The 12,535-nt window shown below is 63.9% G+C and overlaps 1 protein-coding gene across 1 annotated transcript; it reads right to left on the reverse strand.

Moving 5' to 3' along the window:
• Positions 1 to 829: 829 nt before the first annotated feature.
• Positions 830 to 12,406, reverse strand: CASC3 (CASC3 exon junction complex subunit). Its single transcript, XM_082779331.1, is given in 15 exon segments — positions 830 to 1,200; positions 2,006 to 2,021; positions 2,216 to 2,338; positions 3,158 to 3,372; positions 4,158 to 4,256; positions 5,013 to 5,127; positions 5,367 to 5,431; positions 7,026 to 7,720; positions 7,952 to 8,128; positions 8,499 to 8,650; positions 8,741 to 8,899; positions 10,278 to 10,315; positions 10,577 to 10,604; positions 12,129 to 12,206; positions 12,208 to 12,406. Coding segments are annotated over 15 exon segments (2,172 nt in total). The 5' UTR covers position 12,406; the 3' UTR covers positions 830 to 1,186.
• Between the last annotated feature and the right edge of the window lie 129 nt (positions 12,407 to 12,535).

The following is a 12,535-nucleotide window of genomic DNA, read 5'->3' on the forward strand; positions in this document are numbered from 1 at the left end:
AGGGGGTCCCAGCCCCAAAAGGTGGGTGCGGGGGGGGGGGTGGGGGGGGGAACCCTCCCTCGCCGCAGGTGGGGACGTGGAAGCTGCAGCGGGGGGGGGGAAGGAGCGGAGCTGGAGCTGGAGCTGCTGCTCCCAGCAGATGGAACCCTTGGAAGGATGCTGGGGGGGGGAGGGGTCCCGGGTTGAGGGGGGGGGGCACAGCAGCCCCGGTGATGGCAGGAGCAGGGCCGAGCCCACGCCGGGTGCGTCGGGGCGGGTTGCAACAGCGCCCGAGCTGCCCCAGCAGCACCACCCAAGCGCTGGGAGCGAAGCAGCTCCTCTGCCCGCCCTGCCGAGCTGGTTTGGCTGCTGGCGGGGCTGCTCCGGCACTCCTGGAGGTGCCTCGGCGCCCAAAATCCTCCCCCCGTGACTTCCCTGAGCTTTGGGGGGGGGCTGGGTGAAAGCTCCCCGTGCGCGCTCGGGGGTTCCCCACCTGACGGGGAGCCGAGCGCACGCGGACCGAAAGCCGCACGCGGATCCCCCAGAGGGTTTGGTTGGCAAAAAGCAGCAGGAGGAGCTGCTGAATGAAGTGGCCGGCGCGTTCCTGACAGCCAGCTGCCCCTCCGTCCCCTCAAACAAGGGCAGAAATAAACCTGCTAATTTCAAGAGGGAATTTAAACCAAGGATTCGCTTCTCAGCTGTCGGCGCGGGGCTGCGGGGGGGGCCGTCGGGGCGAGTCGGATCCCCAAAAGAAAGAAAAAGCAGCTTTACTGCAGGAGCCGGTTCATTTCTTAAATAAAAAACAGAGACCACGACCAAGCAGTTGAGTTGAACATCTTCAAAAAAAAAAAAAAAAAAAAAGGGGCAAAGGGCAGAGGTTTACTAAAAGAGAGAAGTCGCGAGCCCGGCGGCTGGCACGGCGGTGACCTCGGCGCCCCAGGGAAGTGGGGGGGGGGGGGGGGGAAAGGAGGGGCCGAGGAGCAGCGGGTGAGAGATGGATTTCGGGAGGGCACCGGTAAAACCGGGGAGGGAAGGTGCCTGGAGGCCCTGAGCAGCAGACGGCGCAGCTGATTTCATCGCGCCGCCGAACCTCCGCACGGGGAAGGAGCCTCCCGCGGGACGGAGCTTCCTCCTCGCCGAGGTGCCGGGTCCGGCGTCGGGATTTCCGCGGCCGCGTCCCTACGTGGTGCTCCTCTCCTTTGATTTTTCACTTTTGCTGTCCTGCTGGGGAAGCAGAGAGGCAGCGGGGGGGGGGGGGTGTGAGGCCGCCCCCCCGGCTCCACGCAACGCCGGGGAGGGTGCTGCCAGCGAGCACCCTCTGAAAGCGGGCGCCGGAAAGCCAGCGCCGCCCTCCCACCCCGCGGCGACTCCTGCGCCTTGCTCTGGGGAATCCAGCTGCCTTCAGCCTTCGTGCTCGGGGTGGAGCCCTCCTTCCACCTCAAGGCCTTTCAAAGGGCACCTCGCCGGGATGAGCTCAGGGCGGATTTACGAGAGCTGCTGCTCCCAGATGGGAAAACAATGAAAAAAATAATAATAAAAAAAAAAGGGGCGAAGCGGCTCCGCCCTGCTCGGAGGCGGCCGAGGGACGGAGCAGCCACCGGCACCCGGCTCATGCCTGGCCTCGCCGTGACTCAGGATCACTCCCGAGTGCTTGGCGAGGCGTGGAAGAGGAAAAAAAGCACACACGTGGCACTTGCACACGTGGCACACGCACGGGTGGCGGCGCTGCCAGAAGGAAACGGAGCCCGGCGCAGGGAAATCCCAGAATCACAGAATTTTAGGGGTCGGAAGGAACCTCAAGAGATCGTCAGGTCCAACCCCAAGCCTGCCCGGCGAGGCACCGGGCATTCATCCTTCCAGAGGAGCCGCTGCCTCCTGGCTTACGACTGGATTTTAATCCCTAGTCAAGTGTTTTTATTTCCTACCCTCACCAAAAAGAAAAAGGAAACGAGAGTCAACTTCGGACTTACTTTTTTACGTGGGTTTAGATTTAAAGTATTTAGAAATTAACTGGAGCCCTGCTTACCACCTGCAACGAGAAGCTGAGGTTTGGGACACGTCAGAAATTAAGACAGTTTACGATTTCCTTGGAAACAACAGATTTTTTTGTTTGTTTGTTTTTGTTTTTTTTTTTTTTTGGATGGGCGAGGGAGCCGGCAGCACCGCACACACCCCCATGGGGACGGGACAGCCCCGCGTGGACTCAGGCCGAGGGGACAGGCGGAGGGGACGGTACCTCGGGAGGCGGCGGCTTGATGGTGACGGGCTGGGACGTCCTTCGTGGCGGGGAAGGTTTGGGCTGCACTTGCTGCTGGACAGTGTTGTAGTACGTGACCCCGCCGTACACCTGGGACTGCGCCTGCGAGCCCCAGAGAGTGGGATCAGCGAGCTGGGGGGGGGGCAGGCACGATGCTCCTCACCCCCTGCGAGGGCACCAAGGCCACCGCAGCACACGGGAGGGTTGGGAGGATGCGGTGCTGAGCACGGGGAGGTGCAGGGCTGCAGCGGGCTGAGCGCGTGGCAAACGGGTTTCCCTCGCCCCGCAGAGATTTGTGTGTTGGTGTTTGCGTGCGGAGCAGGCAGGGAATGACTCCACCACAACCACCGCCACCACCGAGATCTCCTCCAGCCCACGAGGGTTTGGGATGTGCCCCAAAAGCGGGCTGATTCCCTGCGTGAGTGGGGCCAGGGGAGGTCAGGAAGGGCGCTGAGCTGGAGGAGTGTGCATGTCTCCAGCTCGCCACTGCGTGTCAGCCGTGTGCCGCTCCCCCACGGCCACCTCGCCTCCTCGCAGGGTGCCCTCTCCCCTCCTCTCCTCGTGTGGAGGCAGAGGTAGGAAGCTGTCAAGCGTGGGGTGCTCACGCCCGGGGTTGTCCTGCTCAGCACCAAAGCACAGCACCGGGCAGCTTCCAGCTCCTGCCTCAAACACAAAGGGCGAGCAGAGCAATTCTCAAGGTGTCCTTGGCTCAGCAGGGACCGGGAGGGAAAATAACAGCCCACCTCCTGCCCGTGGGCTGGCTCCCCGTTGTGAAGGGGAAGATGTCGATTCTAGAATCACCCAATTTCATAATTTAGACCCCAAATCTCTCCCGGGTGGGCTCAGAACGTCCCCAGGCAACGCAGCATCCCGCCCGGCGTGCTGCTGCTGCTCGGGGAGGACGCGGCACAGCCAGCTTACCTGCGTGTTGGAATAGAGGTGAGGAGGGGGCGGCGGGGGCAGCGCTCCTGGGGGGTAGGGGTAGCCGGGGTTCCCAAAATTCATGACTCCAGGCGGGGAGAAGTAAGTCGGTGCAAGCAGCTGCTGCGGCGGGGGCTGGCCCGGAGGCATGGAGACCGGCGGAGGGTAAAGGCCGGGGTTTGCCATCGGGGCTGGCGTCTGGTGGGGGTGTAAACCTGGAGGGGGGGGGGGATGGGACACAAAAATAAGCGAAACGTGGTGATTTGAATGAAGCCAGCACGTCGTGACGAGGGCCGGGGCTGCCCAGGAGGCCAGCGGAGGGCAGCAGGGCTGCGCCGGCCGTGCTGCAAGCAGGGAGGGGAAGCGCCGTGCTCAGAGGCTCTTCCTGCAGCCTCCCAGCCTCCAACCTCAGGCTCCTGAGCTGGGGAGGGAAAAGGGAAGCTGCCCCCCAGCACCCAGCCCAGCCGCCTCCCCGCTCCCGGCTCGCAGGAAGCGGACGCGGCCCCACCACGCGGCACATCCAGGGCAGGAAACGGCTCCGCAGGCAAAATGGGCAACTCCCCACCCCGACAGCTCTCTCCCCCCGTTCTGCTTTTTTCTTCTCATTCGCAAGCAGCAGGGAGCGAGGAGCCAGCCTGGCCCGGCAGCTGGCACAGCCACGCGCCCCGCTGGCGAGGAGGAGACCGGGCCAGGAGGCTGCGTGCACGCAGCCTGCAGCCATCCAGGGGAGGCTGCCAAAAACGCGCAGGGGATCTCGGCCCCGCGCTGCCTGCGAGGGCCAAAAACCCCTCTTCATCCTCCCCAGAGATGGGCACTGACTCGGCCTCGCTGCACGAGCTCTCTCCCGTGTCGTAAAAGAGGGAATTTGGATTCCCCCAGTGCCCGAGGCTGTGTGAAGAAGGTTTATCTGCGCCCCCAGCACAGGCACAGCGGCAAGGTCGGTGTGAGGAGCAGCAGGAACACCCGCTGCCCCGCGCCCTGCCAGGAGCAGGATCCTCACCTGGATGAGGGAGATGCATTTCTGGCTGCACAATCATCCCCTGGGGCGGCAGCGGGGCCGGGTTCTCGCTGTGGGTGTAGATTGGTCCCTGGAATTGTACTGCAAGACAGAGAGAGGCGCCTGAGCAAAAAGCTCCAGCAGCTTTTCTTCCACTGCAGCAGATCGCGCTGCGGATCCAAGCCGTCGACAGCTCCAAAACGCTCGAATGCAGTGCTGCGAGCTCCACTCCCCCCCCCCCAGGAACAGCACACGCAGCCTACCAGGCTCGCAGATGCTCCGTGCTGCCAGCCCAAGAGCTTCCCGTTCCCTTCACAAAGCAGCACAACGCCGGGGGAATTTCTCCTCCAAACGGTGGAGTAAATTCCAAACCCATCCTCGCTCCTGTTCCGTAATCCTCCCTGCCGCTCCCCGGCAGGAACCCTGCTCTGGTTTCAAATTAATTTTAGCTCCTGGCTCTCGCGGAGCACGGCAGTGTCCTAGAGAGCCCTTGCACGGGGTGGGAAGGCAGCGGCAGCTTCCCTGGGTCTGAGCACAGCACGGGGAGGCTCGGAGCAGCCTTTTGGTTACCGCAGGAGGCGAAGCAGTGACACTATTTACGGAGAGGAGACAAAACCCCTGCTCTTTTTTTTTAGTTACTGCAGGAGGCGAAGCAGCGATGCTGTTTGCAAAGGGAAGACACAACCCCTGCTCTTTTTTTTTTTTTTTTTTTAACCACTGCAGGAGACGAAGCTGTCACGCTATTTACGAAGGGAAAACCAAGCCCCTGCTCTGCCCAACGGGGCAGCCCTGAGGGAGCAGGGCCTCCTGCCCCAGCTGCTGCTTTCTGAGCGTGCAGAGCGCGGGGGGAACACTCACGTGGGTCGTAGTAGTGCCCTTCCATGATGCTGATGTGCATGGGGGGGGCAGGCTCCGGCACCGGCGCTCTCTGCCGCTGCGAGGAGTAGCGCTTGACGCGGCCGCCCTGCACCGCCTGCAAGAGACAAAGCACGGTCAGGGTGGGGGGCAGGAAACCCCCCCAACGGGGCAGCACCGACCCCATTCCCCCACCCCCTGCCCTCCTCTCGGGGTCACGCAGCTAAAAGTGAGCAGAGGTAAAAGGGAAAGGGCGAGGAGCCCCGGATGGGCTCCGATTTTTGCAGCCCGGATCCCCAGGAGCGTTCGGCTTCCCCCCTTCCCCAGGCTGGGGTCCCGTTTCCTCCGCAGCCTCACCATTTCCTCCATCCTGTTAAACTGAGGCGGCGGCCCCGTTCCCACGTGCATATGGTTGGGAATGCCTGCGGGGGAAAAAAAAAAAAACAAAAAACAAACAAACAGCTGGTTATTATGGGGTGCTTTGGGCTGCGTTTCGTCAACCTGGCTGTCGCCGCGCGGCACGGAGACGCAGCTCCGCCTGCACGGTGGAAAACCCCACGCCAACCCCACACCAACTTTCATCTCTTTGCAATTTTCAGTGGTTCAGCACAAATCGGGAGCTGCTGTGTCGCTGCACGATCCCCCCCCCGCTGCTCGATGCCTTCAATCTTCCCGAAAAACTCCTGAGCTTGGAGCCTGGGCTCTGAGCTGCTCCTGCCGGACGAGGATCAATTCCGAGCAGAAACATGAACCCAAACGGGGCACCGAAAACACTTCAAGCCCTCCACAGGGCCCGATCTCTTTTATCACGTGCTCTTTCAGTTCCCACAGCAGATTTACGGTGCAGGCGCAACGCCGCGGCCTCAGGCTGGTTGTGGGCACCCCCAGGGGAGTGGAAGCCAACCACAAGAACCCAACGGCCGGCTCAAGGAGCCAAACACCTCCCCAAATCCACTCCCACCTCTGCGAGGGGACAGCAGGGTGACAAACACCTCCTCCTGCCCGCCAGGAGCAGACGGCCCCAGGTCTGGGGCTCCACCGGCCTCCGCCTGCCCCCCTGGGCTGCCTCAGGGTGAAGTTGTTCAGATTCTTTCCTTTTAAGCATCAAACCCCGAGCCCCGTATAACCTCAGCCGTGAATCACCGCGGTTTTGAACCCTCTGCTGGTGCATTCAAACCCTGCCCGCTCTCGCCTGTGACCACGAGCGAGGCTCTGCTCACACCAAGCTTTCACCCGGCGCAGCAGCGCGAGGAGGCTCCTGGTTTCCCAAACCCGACCCTCCAGAGAGGGTTTATGAAAGCGGGCAGCCTTCCTTCTCCTTGCTCCAGTTTTCTTCCCCCTCGGGAAGGACTCTGACTTCTCCCCAGCACAGACTTCAGCTCTGCGCCGAGCTAATTACACCCCGACAACCTCTCGCGGGGATGAAGGCAGCCACGCAGCTGTGGCTCTGCCCCGCTTCCCGACCACGAATTCATCTGCACCCAAACCACGATGCGAGGAAGCCAGCCCAGAGCCCAGCGAGTCCTCGGGCTGATAACCACGGGAAAGCTCCCCCCCTGCCCCGAGCAGAAAGGCCATGGGGGTGAGGACAAGGAATAATTGAGCTCCCGGGAGCGGGGCCCAGCTCTCCTTATCTGCTGAGCTCCAGCTGCCGTGGCAGCACGCCTCCCCGGGACTCACCCCGTGCAAAGTTCCTGCTGCCCATCCCCGGAGGCCTTCACCTGCATGAACCTTCCCCGTTCTCAACACGAAGAGGGGCAGAGAAGGGGAAAGGATCTGCTCTGACACCCACACTCGGTTTACCTACACCAAAATGTTGAATATTTCCCTTTTTTTGCTGTGTTTCGTCCCCTTTAACCATTCTGCTGCGTTTTCTCCACCCTCTGAATCCCCACCACCCCCCAAAACCGAGGCTGGACCGCCACAGCTCGGCTCGGCCAGCGATGGGGGGGCTGCAGCAGGGACCTGGCGAGGTGACACCCCCGAGGTGACACCCCCGAGGTGACACCCACTTACCCCTCAGCTCCCGGGGCTGGATGAACTGCGACTGCCCCGGAGCCCAGCTCTGCTCGGCGAGGTTCATTTGGGTCAGCTCCTGCTCCAGTCCATCCATGCTGGATTCCACCGGCGACTCCCAGCTGCTGTTTTTGGCCGGCGGGGGGGACGCCTCGGCTTGCGCAGGTTTTGGGGCCGCGGGGGTCAGCCCTTCGGCAGCGGGGGCTTCATCCGCCGACTTCCCCGCGTCGCCAGCTTTGGCTCTGGTCCTCCTCGCCCGGGAGTAAGATTTCTTCTCGACGGGTCTGTCCGGAGGTGGCTGAGCGGCGTCGGCGCTGGGGGGGCGGTTTTCCAGGGCGATCTCCTCCTTCCCGGGGCTGCCGTGGCCGTGGGCTGCTTCCAGCTCCGGGGATTTGGCCCTCGGCGGGGTCTGCTCGGAGCGTTTCGCCCGGTAGCCGGCCTCCTGCTTCGTCTGCTCGCCGTTCCGAGGGAGGTGAGGCACGTTGCCCTCCGAGGCTCGGTAGCCCGGCCGGGTTTCTTTGTAGCCCCCCATCCTCGGGTAGTTCCTGGGGGGGGGCATCCTCCCCGTTCCCGCAGAGCTCCTGCTGGTGAAGGTGCGCGGGGGAGCCGTGGTGCCGTCGGCGCCCTGGTGCCTCGGGGGCTTGCTCGGCCTCTCGCCGGACCAGTTGGGGTCTCTCTGGGGAGGGCTCCCAAACCTGGGGGGGGGGGAAAAAAATACCACAAAGGGGCTGCAAACAAACCTCGGGGGGCTGCGGCGCCGGGGAAGCCCTCTCCGAGATGCAGCAACCCCAACACCCAGGAGCAAAAGGTCAAAGCCTGGGGCCAAAAAGAGTTTCTCCTCCCGAGCACCGGCCCGGTGGCCCCCCACGAGGGCCGAGGAGTCCCTCGGGGGACGAGCCGGGCTCAGGTTTGTCCCCGCTGCCCACCTGGGTTTGCGCATCCTCCTGGGTTTGATGTCGTCGGGGTTGTGAGCCGACCTGATGTCGTAGCCGTAGAGCGCGATCAGCTCCTGCCTGGTTTTGGGGGCCTGCTCGTCCTCCCGGAATTTGTCGTGTTCCCAGCGGCCCTCGTCCTTCCACAGCTTCCGTTGCCTCCCTTTGGGCCTGAACGGTGCCACGGGGAGGGGACAGAGGTCGGGGCAGAGCCACGGGGCCGTGGCAGCCTCAGCCAGCACCGAGCACAGACACCGAGCGCTTCTGGAGCAGGAAAATTCATCTCTGCTCCCTCCCTGCCCAGCTGCTGATCTGCCCACCACTTCCACACAGCAGCAGGGCCCCTGCTTGCTAGCAAGAAGCTCTCCTTGTTTGTTTGTTTGTTTTTTCTATGCCCAGTTCCCTCCTTTTTCACCACAAAGACCCCAGAAGTCCTGGCAGGACGCAGCAGGCAACCGGGCCGGAGCTCGGGGAGCTCCAAGTGCTGGCTCGAGAGCGACGCTCACCCTCTGCCAGGAGCCCCGGGGGGATCCTCACGTACCTGACCTCCTCCTCCTGCGTCTGCCCTCGCAGGTCGTGCTCGAAGAAGAGCCCTTTCCGCGGGATGTAAGCCGGGTTCTTGCGGTCCTCGTCATCGTCCAGGTGCTTGGGGGCTTTTTTCCCAACTTTATTCTCCACGGGCTCGGTGCTCTCCTGTCAAAACCAGGCAGCTCTTAACACTGCAGCAGTCCCTCTATGAGAAACCTCCCCCCCCGGAGCAGAGAGAGCGTGGCTGCCACCCACCTGCCCGTCCCCGCTTTGCCTCTCGCCGGTCACGGCCCCTTTGGCCTCGGGTTTCTCGTCCCCTTTCTCTGCTTTCGCCGCGGACTCGCAGGAATCGTTGCTCCCCTGCTTCAATTCCACTTTGGCGCTCTCTTCCTCGCTGTAATCCTCCTCCTCTGCCTGAAAGAGCCCCGCTTACTCAGACGTGCGCCTCAAGCAGCAGCCCCCTCACCCATTTCCCATAAAAATCCCAAACCCGGAGCTAGATCCCTCTTCTCCTTTTTAGAGCTCTGACTTTCGCAGCAGAGGACTCGCCCCAAGCCCTCCCCATCCCTACAATTCCACGAAAAACCAGCAAAACGACACCGGAGATCTCCCCCCAGCGCCACCAGCTCCAAGAGCCAAGCTTCCCAGAGTGCAGCCACCACAGAGCCCGGCCTGGCTGAAAATAAAGGGCTCCTGCAAGCGTCCCTCTGTTCCCACACCCAGAGCCATGCTCCGGGCACCGCCGGGCTCCCAAAACTTCCCCGGAGCCCCGGCGCTGACTCACGGCGAGCGCCACGGCGGCAGGAGCGTGACCTCGCTTCACCCCGCAGGCTGGAGGCTAAAAATAGCTGGGCGGCGCGATTAACAAAAAAAAAAAAGCCTGCTCTGTTGGGCTCTTTGGCGTGTTTGCACGTCAACTGCTGCCTTTGTTTACGCTGGGGAAGCCCGGGCCGTGGTAGTGGCATTATTTTTAGGCGCAGGAGCGGAGTCATCCCGGCACGCCGGTGATGCAACGCGGCCGCTGCTCACGCCCCCGGCGCCGGGAGGGCTCTGCCTGGCAGCACCGAGCCCTCGGCGCCGCTTCCAGGCTCGGGGGGGGGCTGGAAAAGATGAGGACGGGGCTGTCCCTGCACCAGGGGGGTGCTGGAAATGGGGCAGGAGGAGCTGCCGGTCGATTCGGCACCGCGCAGCCCACAGAGCTCCCCTTTCACCTGCCTCGGGCTGCAGGTTTTTAAACTTTAAGTTTTTTAAAGACCCCTAAAAAATCCCTCTCGAGAGCAGGGTTTTCTTCAGGAAATCCTTTCCTTCAGGGTTTTTGAGCCGGGGCTGCCTCCTTGGCTCAGGCCCCGGGTCGCAGCAGACACGAGGGCAGTTTTCTCAGCACCAAGTGAGCACGGAGCGACCGGAGCTCGCGGGGTGCACGAATTACCCCCGGGGCCTCGCAGAGAAAACAGGGCTGCCGCTTGGGACGCGGCCAAGCCGGTAGTTAGAGTTTAATTTCAGCTAATTACAACGCAACCACCCTCCTACGCCCCCTTCCACGCCCTCCTCAGCCACGGCTAATCCTGCTGTCTGGCTGCCCGAGGAGCCGGGCGTTATTTTGCCACACGGGGCCGGCCGAAGCAACAGCCCCACAGGACAGAAGCGCTGGGAAAAAAGGGGAATCAGACCCGAAAAATGCCCTTTTCCACAGTGTGGCTGCCTCCAAACTTCAGTGGGAGAGAAAGAGGGGCACGAAGCGAGTTTTGTGGTGAAAGGACACGGGGCGCAGCAGGACGGGGACTCCTCTTACCTCCGAGTCCTCTGCGCTTTCGTAATCCGAGAGCACGGCTGCAGGGGAGAGAAAGGAGCCGGGTGTCAGGGCAGGAACCCGGGCACGGCTCCGCTCTGGGCTGCCCCAGCACCAAGGAATTCCTTCCAGGGCTGGGGGGGAAGCGAGGGCGAGCCCCAGGAGCGGGGTCCCTGCAGCCCAGCGTTTGCGTGCTGTCACGAGGTGAGATTCAGGACAACTGCAGGGCGGCTGGAAATGGTGTTTTCTCCCGTTTTTACCTCGGTGCACGCAGAAAGCACCCGCGGGGAGTGGTTACTCACCATCTCCTTCGATGCCGTCCTCGCTTTCCTGGAGGAAAAAGGGACAGAAAGGTTGTGTTAGTGTGGGGGTGGGGGTGGCAGCTGAACCCCGTGGTGTGCAGTGACCCCAAACGCTGCCACGGCACGGCCTGGCCCCAGCCGCCCTCAGAAATTTGGCTTTAACAACCAAAAACACAAAAAAAATCAGGTTGAGGGCTCCCAGCGCCCTGCCTGAGGATGCTTCTAGAGCGGGATCCGCAGAGGGAGCGTGGTTAAATAAAGGAGCCTGAAATGGGGCAGCTGCCAGGGGGGGGTCCCGAGGGGACAGAGGGACAGGGATGGGAAAGGTTTCCCCGCCCGGCACCTCGCAGCCTGGCTGCTCGCTGGGGATGGACGCGAGGAGTGCTCAAAGAAGGAGCCCGGGAATAAAAACAAAAAAAAAAAAAGGAGCCCGAGCAGATGCCGGGCAGGACCGAGCTCAGGCAGACGGGGCAGAAATGAAAACCTGCGCCCCAAAACCAACCAGGGTGAGGGGAAAGTTTGGAGAGAAAAAAGCAGAGGAGAGCGCGGGAGCTGTGAGGGAACCGAAACCCAAAATAAAAGCAGGCGGCGGGGAAGGAGAGAACCCCGAAAACCCAAACTAGGGGCAGAAACGGGCTGGGAGCTGGGAGGAGCTCAAAATGCCAGGAGGAACGGCACCCAGCAGGGGGCTGGGGGGGCGCAGCAGGCTTCCAACGCCCCCCTTTAACGGCCCCAACGCCCCCCCTTTAACAGCCCCAACGCCCGGCCATGAGGCAGGGAAGGGGCCTGAGGGGGCAGCGACCCCGATCCTGAGGGGTCCCGGGGTACAGGGGGTGCCCCCCGCCCTCAGTGGGGGCCACAGCCCGGCTCCCCCCGCTGCCCCCGACCCCCCAGGGGCACCTGGGCCCCCTCCCCAGTCCCTGCCAATATACCTGGGCGCCCCCAGCCCTGAATAAGTCCCCCCCAACACCCCCAGACCCCTCCCCAATACCCTCAGACCCCAAAGAGCCCCCCCTGGTCCCCCTGTCCCCCCCCGGGGGCGCCTTACCCATGACCAACGCCCCCCACCAGCACCACCCCAAGCCCCCACAGCCCCCCCCAACCCCCTCCCAGCCCCCCCAGCATCCCTATCCCAGAACCAGCCCCCCCCGGTACCCCCGGGGGGGGGCCATACCCATTACCAACACCCCCCCAGCACCACCCAACCCCCCCAGACCCCCCCGGTTCCCTCAGACCCTCCTCAGACCCCCCCCAACAACCCCCAGGGCCCCCCTCCGGTGCCTTTACCCCAGAACCAGACCCCCCCCCGAGCCCCCCATCCCCTCCGGGACCCCCGGGGGGACCTCACCCATAACCAAGCCCCCCCCCAGCACCACCCGGCCCCCCCAGACCCCCCCAGGTCCCCCCAGACCCTCCTCAGCCCCCCCCCAACACCCCCCGGGGACCCCCCCCGTGCCCCCCATCCCCTCCAGGACCCCCGGGGTCGCCTCACCCATGGCCAGTGCCCCCCCCCCCCGGTACCCCCCGGCCCCCCCCGGTGCCCCCCACTCACACACTCGGACTGCGGCTCGCTTTTGGCCGCCCCCCCAGCGGCGCTCTCGGCCCCACGACCCCGCGGCCCGGCGCTGAGGGGCCCCGGCGGCTCCCCGGGGTTGGCGGTGAGGAGGCCGCGGGGAGGCCGAAGGGGAACGGGAACGGGAACCGGATCCGGAACGGGACCGGGAGCGGGAGCGGGCGGCGCTGGCGGCGGAATCGGCGCTGTCGGAGGCGGCCGAGTCCGAGTCGTCCTCGCTGTCCTGCGAGGCGCGCTGCCGCCGCCGGTCCGCCATCTTGGGGCAGGCGCGGGGCACCACGGGACGGACTACAACTCCCGGCGGCCCCCGCGGCGCCGTGACGTCAGCGCGTAGCGTGCGCGGCCCCGCCCCCCTCCTCCTCCCTCCCTCCCCTTTCTTTCTCCCT

Source organism: Aythya marila, assembly GCF_965140915.1.
Source record: "Aythya marila genome assembly, chromosome: 25".
Lineage (NCBI taxonomy): Eukaryota > Metazoa > Chordata > Aves > Anseriformes > Anatidae > Aythya > Aythya marila.